This window comes from Phodopus roborovskii, unplaced genomic scaffold (genome assembly GCF_943737965.1).
Source record: "Phodopus roborovskii unplaced genomic scaffold, PHOROB, whole genome shotgun sequence".
Taxonomy (NCBI): Eukaryota; Metazoa; Chordata; class Mammalia; order Rodentia; family Cricetidae; genus Phodopus; species Phodopus roborovskii.
The window spans coordinates 487,877-505,979 of record NW_026125575.1 but is presented as its reverse complement, the minus strand read 5'-3'; the positions used below and the strand labels follow the sequence as shown (position 1 = coordinate 505,979).

Here is an 18,103-nt window from a genome sequence, read left to right as displayed (position 1 = left end):
ATTTATTGTTTATTTTGTTTTCTGCTACAAAAATTACAAACTCATAAATAAAAGGCCTTGTGTTTGTGCTGGGAGGGGCGGGGAGAGATGTGTATGTGTTTTTCTGTACACGTGTTCCTGGGTGCATGTGTGTAGGCAAGAGATTAATGCTAGGTGTCTTCCTCTGTCATTCTCCACCTTGGGTTTTAAGAAAGCCTTTCACAACCTAGACCTCACCATTTCAGCAACTGATTGACAAGACTTTCCCAAGGTTCTGCCTGTCATTGTCCTTCCACCACCAGGGCTACAGGTGTGTGCCACCATGCTTGGCTGGGAAATGGTGCTGGGAAATGGAGTTCACGTCCTAATGCTTGCACAGGAACACTTTACCCATTGAGCCTTTGCTCCATCCCTCCATCCCTTTCTTTTGTCTATTGTTCTCTTGCCATATTATTGTAATCTCCAAAGGGACAGATAATTTTTGTTCATTTTGCTCTTTGCCATCTCCTCTGGGTTTAGAGATAGACCAGGCATGCTCTAAAACAGTACATATTTGTGGAGTGAGTGTATGAATGGGCATCTTCTTTTCATGGATCAAAATGCGCTGTGTGTATTCATTCCCTCTCACCCTTCCCCCATTTCTGACGTGTGTTTATTTCTGTGTCATTCATGTAGCTTTTCCCAATCTCTGTCCCCTTTTCTCAATCCACTCAGCAGCTCAGCATGCCCACCTTGGAGGAGCTTAGCCTGGACACTGTGCTTATCTGTTATGCTCTGCATGACTCCCTAGCACACATATACTAATATTTTCTTTCAGGGGCCATCCCTGAATTTGAGTTCTTTGATATCCTAAGTCTACTCACTTGCTTAATTAATTCTCATGCTTTCCCATTTTACATACATATTTCACAGTTTAAACATGGTGCAAGCAGACCATGCTCTTGGGGTATGGTGTGCACAATCTGGATGGATGGCACTTTCTGATGACACACTTCCTGATAGTCTGGGGACATACTGGGCCCATGTGTATTGAGAAATGGAAATCCTTGAAATCTTCCATTAACCAGGGTTGCACACTGTAACACTCAGTTAAGGAGAGGAAGCACTAAAACTAAGTCTTAATATTTGTAAAGACACTGAGGCTCCGTTTTCTGCCAGAGCACATTTGCCATGGATCCTGTCTAAAACTCTGAGGCCCCAAGAGCAAAGGGACTCCTGCAGCTCCATACCACTGCCTTATGTGCTCACTCAAATCCTCAGGAGCAGTTACCCTGTCTGCAGGCAATGTCAGTAGCAGCCAGAACAAACTCCCATGAATCTGATAAAATGATAACTGTAAGGCTTTCTTCTCTTAACAAAGAGCACTTAAATAAGGCCATTTCCAATAGCGGGAAGCATGCACTTCTTAGTTTAAAAGGGAATCAGGATATGAACGACCATGGAATTTGATTAAAACATCTTTTACCTATAGCACATGGAATCAGTTTAACTATTTTTCTGCTCATGAGAACTCTGCTAGTGTTAGTAAGTTGGTTGCTTAGAATGAAGAAGTAGTTAAGGATTTAGTCCAAAGAAGAACATCATATCATTGTGGAGTAGAGGAAGAGTCCACTTCAGGATTTTAGAGTAGTAATGATTTTGATGGAATTTCTTTATCTATGAATTTTCTGGTAATACCTGCTACCATGCCGGCTTTTTAAGGCTACAGTATTGCCTGTGTGAAGTTGATGGCATCACAGTCAAACCTGAGACAAAACAGAACCTTTACAAGCATGCCACAAAAAGGACCAGACAGGGTGCCAATGGCATCAGATAACAGGAACCTGTCACCTCAAATGGAGACAAAGAGGGACTAAGCACACTTCCTTGAGGAAGTTCCTGGGCCTTTTTTTATTGCATGATTGCACCTCTATAAGATCTGGTTCCCAACTACATGCTGCCTGTGAAAAATCACACCCTATTGCTAGAGCTGGCCCAGGATTGATAACAGCTTTGCAACATCAGCTGTCTGTTCAGAGACATGAAATGATTCCCTATAACAGAACATCACATTTAATCTGATTGCTGAGTCCCCTCATTCCTATCCAGCTTCCCCTCAAACTTCAGGTCTTTTCTGTTTTTGAACACCTACTGGTCTCTTTCAAGATTCAAACCTAATGCTTCTGCTAAATGTTCCAAGCTTCCTGTAACACTACAACAAAATCATATTTGAATAGGCACTGTAGCAACTACTTGCTCAGTATGACGCAGGGTATACATTGTTTTCCCACATACTCAGACTCATAGGTCCATGCAGATATAGCTGTTTTTATTTACTCATTTGGTCTGGAACACTCTACTATATTACCAAATAAATGACACACAAAATGAAAACCTGGAGTTTATAGCATTCTATATTTTCACATGTAAATAGAGAATGCCTACAGCCACTTAATTCTTGCCTCGTGGACAATCAGAGGCATTTTACTTTGGTATGAAAGCAGTTCAGAAAGGAAATGGATAAAGGCCTCTTATGACACGAGTTTGTATGTGATAGGTAAATTCCCCTTGATTATAGAATATCCTGCTAGTTTCCAGTGCTGTTGCTCCATTACCTGTGAAAGTCACTGGTTCACAAGGCAGTATCCGGGAACCTGGATGTCTATGCAGAGCTCATTTGCACCATCCTGTATCACTTAATGCACAGCATCATCAAAGCTCTACAAACGTGAGTATGCACTATTGGAGGTGAAATTATTGTGACCCAGACTTTTTATAAGATAGCCATGTATAAGAGTGAAGAAGGCCTCTAAAAATTGAAATACTTTGTTATTTCTTGTGATTTTCAGGACATTTCATTCCCTGCTTGCCAATAAATATCTTTAGTAAAGAGTATCACATAGACTGATGAGTTATAGGCTCTCTGAAATTATAGCAGCTTTATACAATCTGGCATTTGTTGCTAAATATTTCTTAACAGAGAAATGCCTAGTAACCATGAAGGATCAAGGACATCCATGTTCTCTACATGGGAACTGTGTTGAAAAAAAAAAAAGTTAAATCTAAAGAATTATAATTTTGTAGTGTGGAAAGAAAAGTTTGTGGCTTCTAGACAATAGTTAAGATGTCCATCTGTGAGGGAGTATGTAAAGTGCAGGGATAGTTCTGACCAGAAATATCCTCCCTGCTCAGGACATCAGTCAGAAGCAGCACTTGTCTGCTTATTCCTCAAAGCTAAACTCATCTCTGGGAGGCAGAATTTCTCTCCAAAGCCCTGATGTCTGCTTTTTCCATAATGTTCATATATCACCCTCTGTCTTACCAAGTCTGTACCAGATAATACAATCTCAGACAGCAGTAGACTCGGGCATTGGTGTTGAGCTGACTGCCAAGAGGACTAGATCAGTTCTGGACTTGTATATTGCCACGTTGGGAACTTAGCCAGCAAATGGTGGAATTCATGCTCCAGATGCCCTAGTCTGGCTTCAGAAAAGCATACCCAACCCTCACGAACCCCTTCCTCTTATCCCACATGCTTGCAGTCCCAGAAAATGGCACTACAGAGAATCATATGTACAGCACCCCATGAACTGATGATGATAATAATATTTAATATTTAATCCTTATGTTTCTATCACCAACTCAGAGATCTGGGTTTGTGACCATTTATGTTAGACTTTTCCTCTGGACTGTCACTACAGCTGGCTGGAATTGAAATGCTCATTGAAAGAGCATTTTTGTTGTTTGTTTGGTAAGTTTTCTAGCTTTTTATGAGACAGTGTCTCGCTGTGTAGCTTTGGCTGACCTGGAGCTTGCTTTGCAGACCTAACTGTCTTGAATTCATAGAGATACTCAAGCCTCTGCTTCCTCAGTGCTGGGATTACACACCTATAAAGTGACATTTAAAAACCAAACTCAGGATTCCTGGAACTGACTTCTATCTCAAATGTGCGATGGTCTGCTTTGTTGTTCTCAGTGTTAACCTTCCTGATGAAGTTTTCTTTGATGGTACAGGGTTATCTTTTGCAAATTATAATCTCCTTGTTCTAAATACATTACAAAAATTCAAACCAAATGTACAAAAAGACAGCAGAGAAATACCTTGGAAGGTATGTCATGTATTGAGAGAGACTTGCTCCATCTTTTCTCTGCCAACAATAAAGTTTGCTACAATGACTTCTTTGTTTCTAACTAGAACAGCCAGTTCTACAGCAATCCCTACTACTTTCTTGTATTCTTTGTTCTCCAGTAGTCAATGAATACCTTACATGACTAGGCAAAGCCAGCCTGGCTTCTTAGCCATCTCTCTAGCAGTCACTTAGGAAAGGCACCCCCAGTTTGGCACTCCACTCCACACAGTACATCCTGTCAACCTTCTTTTAAAGAAACTAGAGTTTTTACTTTAATTACTTTCATTTTTTTCAATCCTTAAATATTCAAAAGACCCCTTGTAAGATAGAGGTAATCACTCATTCCACAGGAAGCTTCCCCTTTCCCCAGTACTCACACTTGCCAGAGGTACTGAGGAGTGATACTGAGTATATAGTTCTCTTTGAGATCAGGCAAAAGGCTCCTATCTGGAAAGACACTGCATTCAATTCTGAGGCAAGGACTATGGAACTATGCATGTAACCACATGAAATATCAGTGTAAATCCAAAATGTCCAAAGCTGTTCAAAACATGAAAATATTCCAGTGTACATCTGCTACACCTAGCAAGACACATTGGACACAGGTCTGCAGGTTGAACTGTGTCTAATGTCCTATCCTTCTGTCTTTATTATTATCCTTCCTCCCCACACACCTGAGTTTACAGCGGGTACAGGGCCTTTGGTTTAACCCAGCCCTCCCAAACTATTTCTGTTTCATGTTTCATTATTGGGCATGGGGTGTATTTGACAACACACTGGGCCAATCACACTGCCCCAATACTCACTTAGAATGACAACAGACTCTGAAAAATTCAATAACAATACAATTCAAAACAAAATAACAATGAAACAGTTTACAAAAGGAAGTCACATTTCTAAACTACTTACAGTAATGATAGGTGGCTCATTGCTAAGGTCACAATGAAAGGCTACTTCTTAAAAGCTTATATCCTGTTCTAGAATGTTAACTTTAAATATTTCAAAACTACATTCAAAATAAACACCATTTAAAGTTATCTTAAGAATATATGCGTGGGTTAGGGAAGCCTGAAAACCTGAATTTAATACTTGGGACCCATATGGTGGAAGGGAAGAATGGACCTGCTCAAGTGGTCCTCTGACTTCCACACTCACACTATGGCATGGGTGACCATACATACACACATATACACCCACATTAAATAGGTGCAAAATCTCTTTAAATTAATACAAAATTGAAGAATCAATTAATAAGACAATTATAATTTGTTTTGTAATTTTCTGCCAATGGTTTTCATTTTAATTACTAAGTGAATTGGGGAACTTTAAAAATAAGTCAGTGAGATAATTTGAATATGTCTGTTTAGTATCATAGTTTTCTAGCAAGAGCTGATTCTTGCTCTTGTTGAAGGGTGGAATCACTTTAATGTATAAAATCCCACTAAAGGCCACTATTTTGTTTGGCTGTAAATCCTGCTGATTTACCAATTGTGAAAGTCGAAATAAGGTGACATCAACGCTGATTTTTTTAAGTGAAAAATAGTTCCTTTACTCCATGAAAGTAGTATGGCATTTACTATACATTCATTTTCTTATGGATATTAATTATGGATATGGATATGAAGTTGGATAATTTAGCTTATTCATGTGAGTGAAAGGATCTTTCTTGTGATGTTTTGAATTAATAACAGGAAATAAGCAAAACTAATTTAAGAATATACATAGTGTTGGTTCTCACAGACATACTATTTGCAAGAGGATAAAACTTAGTTCACATTTTAAAGTTTACTGAAAATAGGGAAATATAAAACCCTTTGATGTGAAGGAGTCCTTCTGGACTTTACTCTGGTACTATTCTTGTCTGTCTCATTCTCTGATAATATTTAAACTATTAGCCAAGTCTGCTCTAACTTTTCAAGGCCAAGGCCAGAGTACAAACAGCAATGGGTATAACAAGGCCAAGTATTTCATACTTGCAAAGTCGAATAAGAAATAATTAAGTCCAATATGTTCATTGTGATTTGGATGTGAATTGTCCCTTTAAGACTCATATGCTAAAGGCTTGGTCCTTAATTGAATAATTCAGAGGCCAGAGTCTGAGTAATGATTTGGTCAAGAGGGTTCTAATTTTATTTACAGGCTAATCTTTTGAAGTATTCCTATCTGAATGGACCATTAGGAGGAAGAGCCTATGATGGGAGATGTCATTCTGTAAATATGTTTCTCTTATTGGTTAATGAATAAGCCCTGTTGGCCAATAGGAAAGCAAGATAGGTGGGACTAGGAGACAAGGAGGATTCGGGGAGAGGTAGGAAGGGATTCACAATGTAGATACTTGAGAGAACAGAGGTTCTTACCCTCTCTCCAGTAAGATAAGATCACATGGAAATACTTAGATGAATAGAAATGGGTTAATATTTAAGACAGAGTTAGCAGATAAGTAACACTAGTAACAGGCCAACAGCTTTGTATCTAATACAGCATCTCTGTGTGTTATTTGGGGCTGAGGTGGCTCTGGGACCAGGATGGTGGGAAAACTGCTTGTAACAAGCCTATTGGAAGGAAGTAGGTCCTTGAAGGTCACTTGTCCTTGAAGAAAGGTAGATCTTGTTCCTGTCCTTGTTCAAGACCATGCCTTCTCCTCTTTCCCACTCTCACCCTGCATCACGGCTACCACTAGGTGAGCACTTTCCCTTGCTGCAGACTTCCACTGCTGTGGTAGCCTGCCTAGCTGTCTGAAGAGTTGAAGACAATCAACTCCCAACTGAAACTTCTGAAACCTTAAGGAAAATTAAATCTTTCCTCCTGGAAGGTTATTTCTCCTAGGTGTTTTGTCAAAGTGACTCACAGTTAACATAGACTTTTGTCTTCTGGTTGAGAACTTGGCAGTGTATGATGTTCATAAACCTCCAGTCCAGGATCCATCTCCCCCCGCCCCCAGCCCTAGAATCATTCTGCAATGCAGAGAGGCAGCCATTTACCTGAATGGAAACCACAGCCTGTGTGTCTAAGCTCTGTCTTGTTCCTCTGGAATCAGCCACAAATTATCTATGTTTGTCTTCAGTTTGACACAGAAGCAGTTGCTCATAGAAAGAAGGCCCAGAAATCAGCTTGTGATTATTAGGTCAAAAATTTTAGAAATAATCTAGAAGTGACTGACAGACAGAGGGACACCCTCCATAAACTAATTATGCCTGCTTGAGGCATAACCAGAAGAGGCTAGGTCTCACAAGGTCAGAAGGAGGAACCCCACTCCCCGTAGATGGCAGTCTGTGATGGTGATTCACAGTGCTGAGTCAAAACCAGCTCTAAATTCTGTTTCCATTACTTATTAGCTAAGAGAACTTTCAGAAATTATTGGGTAACTTCTGACAACTCAGAAATCTGTAACATTAAGAAGATAGTGAATTTTCCCATCACATGCATAGGAAGCCTCCTGGCCTGTAGAAATCCTCCACAAACCATACCTTTACTCAACTCTAAAGTTCAGTGTAATGCTTGTCATGACATTAGAGGCTTAATAAAAGCCTGCATGATGGTCAAGGGGATGAGAATACTTTATATACTTATTACTTTTTGTACTCATCTCTTCCATACTCATCTTACCAACAATGCAAAGAAAGTGTGAGAGACGTTATTTAAAAAGAGCAAACTTAAGTAGTTAAGATTCAAGAATACAGAGGCTTAGCTTTTGATGTTGGTAAAGATCTATCCCAAAGGCCCAGAGACTGCTTTTTGAGGTGGACTGGGAATGCCGACCAAGCAAGGCAACTTTTAGAAGAAGCTCTCAATCTGTAGGTTCATGTAAGGGTTGGAACTTAGTGGAGATCCGTTGCTTGGGTGCCTTATTTCAAAACTGCTCAGAATTGTTACATTATTCAATGCGATTTATTTCAAATGATTTTATTGAATCTACTGTGTGCCAGGCTCGGGTTACAGCATGATCAGGCACAATGTAACCTATCAAGGAGGTCATGGATGAGGGTGGAGGTAGAACATAAACAAGGCAGAGCACATTGAACTTTATTCTTCTAGAGAAGATCTGTATGTCACCCACCTGAGGAGCCTGAAGGAAGTAGAAAACCATGGTAGATCCTGAGTAGAATATGTATATAAAGGTCATAAAGAATAACATTGCTTCAGGAGCTCTTGTAGTGAAGACCCATCCAGGCTTTCTCTACTGACTGAGGAAGGCAGGGCCACTTCTGAGAGATCATTATGAACAAAAATCTTCATGTTGAGAAACATGTTAAGAATCCCCATTGTCATTTAATCATTTTATTCAGTATCAATTGTCATTTTGTTTTTATCTTATCTGGTATCAGCCTCTCATTTGCTGCCTTTTTGCCCTTTTATTCATTCAAAATATTTTTTTTCAAAAAAGGAAAAATTCCTATTATAGTTTTCAACTTGAAAATCCTAACATATACTCCCTTTCACATTTTCCCCAAGAAGCTAAATTGCATATTGTATTGAGTGAATATTAAAAAATACAAAGAAACTTAATGCTACAGAATAAGAAAAGATTGTGTGTGTGTGTGTGTGTGTGTGTGTGTGTGTGTGTGTGTGTGTTGTGTTGATACTTTACAGTTTATGGGTTAGTATGTTTGCAGGATATAGAACTATGCTAAAATCTTTTCTCCCCCAATCATCTCTTCTAATACCTAGACTTCTAATACCAGTCATTGAAACATTTACTGTTTTTGTAACACAGAAGTAGCCTTGTCAAAGTTACAGATTCATAACTAGTCTTAACCAGATTTCTTTCAAGACCTTTGCTAGCTTGAAGTATTCAGTGTAGTTCTTGGATACTGTTTACCCAAGATTGGAGTTGTTCTAAGACTCCTTCAAACACTGGAATTCTGTAGAAATACAATCTCCTTTATTAACGTAAAAGCCCAACCCATAATCTTGGGCTAGCTCCGTTGAGTCAGGACTTACTGATAGATTCCTGAATTTATACAGAGCTTAAATGTTGTAGTTCAAGTGCCCCTTGATCCCAGGGAAATCAGGGAGTGAGCTAATAAAACTCCCATAACATTTAATGAGGAACCTTGCATAGGATTTTAAAAACTTTCCATTCGAAAATATGTCCTGCTCCTAAATAATACAGAAGACATCCATAAACAAATAGGGGTGAGAAGGAAGTAAGGCTTGTGAATTGTGTTTATGCTGCATTCCCAAACATAGGAAAATGGAATTTAAGAAGTCCAGAGGGAAGGGAAAATGTCAAGTTTATTCAATCTTAGCTTCTCTACAAAATTGATGTCTGAAAAATAGATTTTTTTTTTTGTCATATCTCAAACCAGTCATTGTGCTTCAAACTTTATAGGTCTAAGAAAGTATTTGCTCATGAAAAATAACTTCAAATGTTGTTCTAATGATAATATGTCTACGCCAAGATTTTAACACTTCTAAGAAACAAGTACAGGAAGAAGCAGAGAAGGAGAAATGGGAGGATAAAGAGAAAGAAAATGATAGCTGATGAACATGACACTCTGGAGACAGATATAGTCAAGAGTCAGGAGTGTCGGCTGCCTTACAAGTCTACCCTGTGCTATGTGAAACTCTCTTCTCTCATGCACATTCATACACACATGTAACACTTTACTACACTTGATACTTCAGTTTATTTGGATCACCTGTTACACATATGGTGTCTAACTTGGCACAGATTATGTTTCACAAATTGTAACTAAAGTACTTGCCATTTTCGTTTCTTTTCCTGCCTCTGTAATAAAATACTTACTTAAGGAGAAAGAGTATATTTTAGTCACAGCTCCAGGTACAGACGATCATGGCCAAGAAATCAAGAATCTGGAGGCTAAAGAAGCTGGTCACATCACATCCACAACCAGAAAATGAGAAAGGGATGGATGCAAACTCAACCCCCATTCTCCATTTTATACATTTCAGGATCCCTACCAGGGAATGATACCACCTGAATTGGGTGGGTTTTCTCATGTCAAGGTAGTAACTCACAAGCATGTTCAGAGGCCCATTTCTCAGGTGATTCTAGATTCTGTCAAATAACAACACTGACCACTACAGTTAGTAAATGTAAAATGCATGTTAATTCCTACATAATCCTGAAAAGAATTTCTTAAAACCCATATAAATCTCTCCCTCCCTCCCTCCCTCCCTCTCTCTCTCTCTCTCTCTCTCTCTCTCTCTCTCTCTCTCTCTCTCTCTCTGTTATACATACATACTCCTGAAGCAGACCTTTGTTCTCTGTGTTCCCAGTGCTTAAGACAGAGCCCTGGTTCTCTCAGTATTGAACCTGTCTGAAGAGACCAGGAAAGCATGTGTCTTGAGCCTAGAATAGACCGAAATGCCAAGCTCTAAGTGATCCCTCTTGACAGACATGAAGGATTGCTGAAAATTCAAGTTAGTGAGTGTGCATGAGGTTAAAATTGATATGAATATATAAAATGATGTAGAACTTCAGCCACACTGTAATACACTGGCTGCAAGCAGTTAGAAGTATAATCAGATCTGAGTTGGTCAATAATCTGACCTGGAAGTACTTCTGTTTGACCTGAAATGCCTTTCTCCCCCCCCCCCCCAGTAGCAACTCTTATAAATTAGTGACACACTGGAAAGTCAAGGGACTGCAAGGAAGCTGACTTTACCACAGTGTTCCCCACTAAGCTGGCTGTCCCCCCCACCCCGACTTCATGATGCATACACAAAAACCCTTCCCATGGTGAGATATACATGAGGCGACCTGCATAATTGGGAGCTTCTCCTGGATGCATGTTTTGAAGATGCTGTGATTCTAAATTCAAAATCCTCTCACTATGATTACTCTGCACAGGCAGCAGAGTCCTATATTACTCACACTATGGAGGTGCCCAGGAACTCACCAGGTGGGGCATGTATGACAGACATGGTTATATGACACCCAGAAATTTCCTTAAGAAATTGTGAAGCCTTATAAAGCAATCCAAATCCTGGGTCTCCTCATATTGGCAATGTGTTACACGCATTGCTCATCTCTTTCTGTGTCAGTCCTGCTTTCAAAAGTAGGGATTATAAAATCTCTTTTCTCAGAGTATGTTGTGAATATTAAATGAATGCATTGAATCATTTAGAAAAAGATATGGCAGAGAACGGGAGTTCAAATGACAAGCACATTCTCCCTCCTCCCTCTTCCTCTCTCCCTCCCCAACTCCCCCCCCCCCATTATTCTTTCTTGACAGGGTTTCTCTGTGTAATCCTGACTGTCCTGCAACTCTCTCTGTAGACAGTATGGCTTCAAACTGAGAGATCTGCCTGTTTCTGTTGGGATTAAAGGTGTGCACCATCACTGCCTGGTCTTTAAGGTACCATTTTTAAAGATTTTAATTGGATAGCCCTTGAGCTCAATACTTAATATTCAGCCTCATACAAAGAAATTATTATAAAATGTTGTTTTGCTGGGCAGTGTGGTGGCACATGTCTTTAATCACAGCACTTGGAAGGAAGAAGCAGGCAGATTGCTCTGAGTTCCAGGTCAACCTGGTCTACACAGTGAGTTCCAGGATAGGCTCCAAAGCCACACAGAGAAACCCTGTGTCTCAAAAAATAAATACACAAACAAAATGTTGTAAATGTTGTTGTTTTTCCTTATGGTCTGTTTTATAATACAGTTAGTGTATAATTTTAAGAATGTGTTATAAAATTGGAGATCCTTCATGGGACCTTACAGTTGTCTGCTGACAGCACTTGACAGGCATCAGCTTGCACAGCAACAGAAGCTAGATTGAGCAAATATAGGAACATTACAGGGGCAGTTGTTTGGTTATTCAATGGATGCAAAAATTATATCTTCATGTCAGTTGGGCAAGGTAATTTTTATATCAGTTATTATATAGGCTTACCACGAGAGGAACGAGGTAAGCTGTTCAGTGACTTTAGATGCTGTAGAATGGGCACCATCAGGGAAGATGCCATGGGTATCTCTTCTTAGAAAGCCCAGATAGAGACTCACCAAAGTTTACTGAGTTGCAAGGAAACTGGCTGATGTCTGTCTATAGAGGGGTAGAAGTTATTTGTTAAAGTTTAGGAAGCTTAAGTCAAAAAGAACCTTCCACTTCAGTATTCCATAAAAGTACCCAAAGGAGCCTGTCTCTGAGCAGAGTGAGGAATTTGACACCAGACTATTTACACCTATCTACACCAGATTCCATCAGTAGAAGTCCCAAAGTCTGTAAATGTAAAGAACAAAGATCAGATTATCTCGCATGATGTGTTTTCTGCAAGACAGATTTACTTAAAATAGCAATATGCAAAAATTGAGACGTCGATATAGTGTTTTACATCATGATATTTTTTAACTCTCATGAAATATCCAATTGGAGTAAAAAAAAAAATCTTACTTATCTTTATTGCTTATCCTAATCTTATTGGAAAGTTTCCCTTTCTTTCATTAATTGTATCTGTTGACTGTTCCTGGCTTATTTCAAGGCCATTAATTTTTTTGGTTTATAATGAAGACATATTTGGCAGGCATATTTATTCACAAGTAAATAATATATCTTTCTTTCAAATTTAAACAATATCTGCTGGCAAATGTATTCTAAGAAATTCTGTTCCCTTGTCAGTTTTCCTTACTTTTAAGGCTCTATTGCCTGAACATAACCTGTGTTATTTCTCCAAAACAGAAAGTCAGGCTATGGGAGTGACTCAGTTTTTTGTTTGTTTGTTTGTTTTGTTTTTGTTTGTTTGATTGTTTTAGTGCCTCTCCCCCAGTCAGGAAACTGTATAACCTAGGACAGCTTTTCTTCCCATTTTTACAAATGTTGAAAGACCTTTTTTCTCTGGAAGATCACTGTTTTCTATTAAATATATTAGAACTTGACTTTGAAGTACATCTATTTGTTACACAAAGAGAATGTGAGTCAATCCTGCCGTGAAATAAATAAAGGTTATTGGAGACTCAATCTAGAAGAAGCATATTTCTACTTTACTCTTTTGACTTTCCTGCAAGTGTGTGTGTTGTTTTTCAGAAAAAGAACAACATTCTAGTTGTGAAATTGGAAAGAGAGGACAACAAACAAATTAAGGTATAATGTAACACAGGCTACTAAGGACTACGAATGTAAAAGACGCAGAATGCAGGAATCATAGAGATACACTCTCTGTTAGGGTGATGTTTGCTAGACACCAAGAAAAAAAGGGGGTGAAAAAGAAGTAATACAGCTAAGGCAGGAGCATTCTAGGGGTAGAGCATAGAGCACCCATGCCGTGTGTCTCCACAGACAGCGAGGGTCAGTGTTTCTAGAACTAAATCAGAAAGGAAAAGATAGATGATTAGTGTTACAGCTCTTGTAGTCTTGAAGGCCATGCTAAAACTAAAACTTGGCCTTTAATTCAAGGCAGATGAAAACTATGTTGAGTTCCAAGTGGAAGAGTAACAAGAACTGGTGTTCATCGCACTGTGAAGAAGGAAAGAAAGGATAGGCTTCCAATGTGTGAGGCAAGAAAATGTATAAACCACAGTGATGGCAGTAGTTTTTGATTGTGCAATGTGACAGGAATAGACAATCAAGGATGCTCCTAAATGCTAGTCTGAACTACCAAGATTCGGGCTCACCACTGACTGAATTGACAGAACATGAAAGGGGTAAGTTTAGGAGAAAAAATTAGGCATTTTGTTTTGAAAATATAGGGATCAATTTTGTCTTTAAATACATAATAGGGATGTTGATTAGGCAGTTTGACCCCTCCTCTGGAGATCCAAAAAGCAGTCAAGATAGGAAATAGACATCTGGGTGGTGCCATCATAGAAACACAATATAAAACCCCAAAGTTGGATCAATTCACTTGGGATTTCCATATTAATAAGAGAAATGAAGACAGAATTCTGATGCCACTGCTGTTATGGACGTTCATAGGGTGAACAAGAATCAAATCAGAGATGGAGAAAGAGATTAAACCAGGAGATCATAGGTCTAAGAAGCTAACTTACATGTGGACAGTGCCAGATTCTTAATTGATGATAGGTATAGCAGGGTGATAACCAAGGATTAGATATCAGATTTGACAACTGAGCAGCTACAAGATCTTAGCTGAGCAGAACCACAACGTAATGAATAAAGTCTTCCTACAGGGGCTCAATATGATGAGATGAAACATTGGAGAAAGAAAGCATGGCAACTCTTCCAACATTTTTGAAATCATATCAGCTACTTGTTTTCCATGTAAAGGCAATTATAGATGACTTTTAAATAGACCTCAAAATGTCTCTGTTGCCTGAAGATGAACTTAATATGGGCCCATTTTACGGAAGTGACATAGAAGACTGGACTTCTCCCAAATGAAGCCTTGTTTCCCTTAGTTAGCTTTTTCTTCCAGATTAGCTAAACTTTAGGAGCTAATGAGATGACTTGATTAACATGCTTGCATGGCAGGAGTTTAGAGCCCCAGAAATCCACAGGCAAATGTCCAGTTGGTATGTTGACCTGCTTATAACTCCAGTCTCAGAAGATGGAGACAGAGTCCCCAGAAACAAGCTGGCTAGCAAGACTAGCAATGCCAGTAAATTCTTTGTTTGACTGAAAGACTCTGCTTCAATGAGTAAGGTAAAGGAGCTATTTAGGATGGTTCTGACATCAATATCTGACTTTCACATGCATGTACACCCATTCCATGTGCATTTATACCCACACATGTGTGCCCCCACACATGCAAAAACATGGCTGTGAATCTGTGCATGTGAGTGCATGTATACACACAAAAAAACCTGGGGGAGGGAATAGTGAGGGATTACTTGATATGATTAAATCTGTTTGAGGTAAAGTCTTGCTGCTGTTACAAAGCAATGCTGTTTCTGTTGGTTGATTGTAATGGAAAAGAATAAGCACTTGATAGCCTAATAAACAGGAGATTAAATCTTATTGCAATAATAGTTACCACTTGTTAAAGAAATTCTGAGTTTTGAAATGTGCCATTTTTCTATTGCTATGTAATTGGGTAACATAAATTATCTTTAATCTTTTAAAATTAGCAAATGTAGAAATAAAGTATTGCTACAATAATTATTCAAATATTAACTAATTTTTATATTTAATGGGAAGCCATTACTAAGCAGCTTTTGTGTTGGTATTGATGACTTTTTCTCCAAACCCCATTAGTTTCTGAGAGGGACAGTTAAAAGAAACTGGAGTAATGTTTCCTACATAAGAAATCTCTGCATATCATTAATAACATGCTCCACCTACTGTACTCAGCCACCCCCAGCTCCTTCTGCTCACATTACTAAAAGTCTAATGCATTTGTATAAATTGTACTTAAAAATCAAAGTAATGTGTTTCTTGTGTAGCTTGCAGACTTTATAGTATGGCTTTATTGCCCTCACCATTTTGTTGGTAGAAACTACTGGGCATGGGGAAAAGATTCCTTTTGTAACTGATACCTAAATTTCTATCCTGCTTTAAGCATTCAATTTGCACAGTGGAGACCTGTAATTTAAGACTTGTAGCTGTATCACAAAGTACAGCTGTTTATACTGATCTCTAATTTGCTGAGTGGTACTGGCTGTAATTTAAATTTTTTTTCATGTTTTTAACTACCATGCAAGTCAGTATACATCAGAAGCCTTTGTATATTGACAGAGACTGTGGAAAGGATGCCTTGTTTTGATTTCAGATAAGCATTCACTTTTTGAGTCAACAGGTGCAACAGCCCATTTGTAGTGTTTGCTTCAAATTAATAATAGTCACTGGATGGAAATATCTTGCCATTACACAGGAACCTGATTTATCTTTTGAAGCACAATAAAAATTTAAAACATCTATTATTAGCTAATGTTAAAGGTGAGACTTTCTTTGGAACAAAATATGTTCTGTTGGCATGAGTTTTGACCATTTACTAGTGTGGATGTTTACTAAATCTATTTAAAAACACTTTACTGCTTACTGACATTGGATGGAATTATGCTAGTGGAAATTCTGCTGTGGTAATCACACGTTCCATTCAAAAGACACTTGATAATGAATGTGATTCTTTCCTTTACATTAGGTTTCACTTATTCTAAAATCAGTAAGTCTCAAAATAACAAGATAAAAATTGACTCGAATTTGTCCTGTTTCAGATAACTAGGAAAATCTTACCACAAAACAAGTTTTAGCCAACTATATATGCAACATTTAAGAGAATTAATCTGGATTTTTCTACCATAAACTTTTACATATAAGCTTTAGCTTTAGTTAACTTCAGGCACCAATTCAAAGTTCAGAAGTAAAATTTAGTTTTACAACAGAAGTATGGCTAGTAATTAAAACTCCTTTCAAGTTGAGAGTCCATAGTAGTCTCTAGTCACATTTAAAGGAGAGAAAAGTGGAAAAAAATTAAGTATGATAATGATGACTCCATTTTCAAAAATAAATATTTGACCTCTATGGTAAATTTGCTCTTTAGACTATTAATTGTTATTGTTGATTATTTTGTTTCATGGGTCACTAAGAATACAATGCTACCATGCTAAAGTCCCAAACTCCTTCTCATGCAGCATTTGACTAGAACTGTCCTTTGTGGCTTAGGAAAGGCAGTTATCTTTATCTCTTTCACAGATGAGGACAATAAAGTTTATAGAGAGGTGACCTCTCTGTATCAGAGACTGAACTTAGGGAGGGATCAGATAGCCACAAAAGTTTATCAACAGTCTTCTCCTCTACCCCACCCCCTCCAGTGGCTTAAAGCATGGATACTTCTCAAGGGCATTTAATTCATTCAGGCAGAATGTTATTGTGGAAGAAACTTGTATGTTGTTGTTCTTTCATAGACCAGTACATGGAAGACTTTGTCCCATTATTACTCGTTTTAGCCACAGCCTTCATCCAAATATTGTCAATGAATGGTGCCCCCTGCCCCTCATAAAAAAATGGGGAACACAGTTTATACAGACAGCGACATCGTTGGTAAATACTGGAACCCCAAAAATTGGTTCTATAAGTACAACAGTCTCTTTCCCAAACTTAAGAACTACTTTTTCCAGTACCATGAACTATTTATTGCTGTCACTCCAGGACAGAAATGCTTGACACTTGGCTTCTCTATAGAGGACTTTGCCACACACTGGCCCTCCTCAAGTCTCAGGAGTGACCAGGACTGACATCTGCCACTTACCTGTTAGGGATGCCCAGGCCAGAAGCTCTCAATGCCAGCCCAAGACTTTAGGAATAGGAAAGAATACAAAGCAAAATAACTTACCACTTTGGCCCAGTCCGAAAACAAGTGAAAACAGCCAGGCCGCCCGGAGAACCAAGGCAGGACCTCGCTGGCAGCTGTGCAGACAGAGCAGTGCAGCAGTCAGAAAAGCCAGGGCCAAGCCGCACATAATGCAAAGCAGCCCGCCCCGCGCCCGCTGCCTGGCCGCTTTCCTGACGTGCGCTCGCGACTTGGGGGCGCACCTTGGGGCCCGCGGGCTGAGAATCTCTAGGACCTTTTCCACAGGCCGGTCTGACCCACCCAGGGGCTCCGAGTAGACGATACAGGTACGCGGGCCTGAACAGCTCTGTGCATCTCAGGGCCCCTGCGGCCCTCCCAGCTCCGCACAGCCGGCTCGGCGTTCTCAACCAAATGCACCTCCTCGGACAAGCCGATGGCCCGAGGCAGCGAAGCGAGTAAGAGCTCCACAGTCCGCTCAGGACAAAGAAAAGAGCTTTTGTTTCTCTCCAGCGGATGGGGCTCTGCTGCATAAATCAGCTTAGCGAAGAGCCAAACACAATCAAACCCAAACAAAGCCCGAGGCTGGGGGGAAAACCACCCTAATGTAATTCACAGGGTGATGCTGCATTAGTGGGAGGGGACGGCTAGAAGGCCAAGGGGGTGGGAGGGAGGGGAGTCGCTGGCGCATCAGTCGGTGCGAGCTTCTTCCACAGGTGGGCTGGGAGGCCAACTCCACACAGTCTCAGCAAGCCAAGGGCGTCAGCGTCCCGATTGGCGGGAGAGGAGGCTCGGGTGCCAGCAGCTGGGGGAATGGCTCGGCGGGCGTCTTGGAAGCCCTGGTCTGCGCCCGCAGGCACCTAACA

General features: G+C 39.6%; 1 protein-coding gene across 1 annotated transcript in view; it reads right to left on the bottom strand.

The window, feature by feature from the left end:
* Window positions 1–17,893, bottom strand: part of Itgb8 (integrin subunit beta 8) — a 77,627-nt gene extending 59,734 nt beyond the window's left edge. The window contains exon 1 of the mRNA XM_051177820.1: window positions 17,283–17,893. Coding sequence (XP_051033777.1) covers window positions 17,283–17,409 — 127 coding nt within the window. The 5' untranslated portion in view covers window positions 17,410–17,893. The remainder of the gene's footprint in view (window positions 1–17,282) is intronic.
* Window positions 17,894–18,103: the final 210 nt, after the last annotated feature.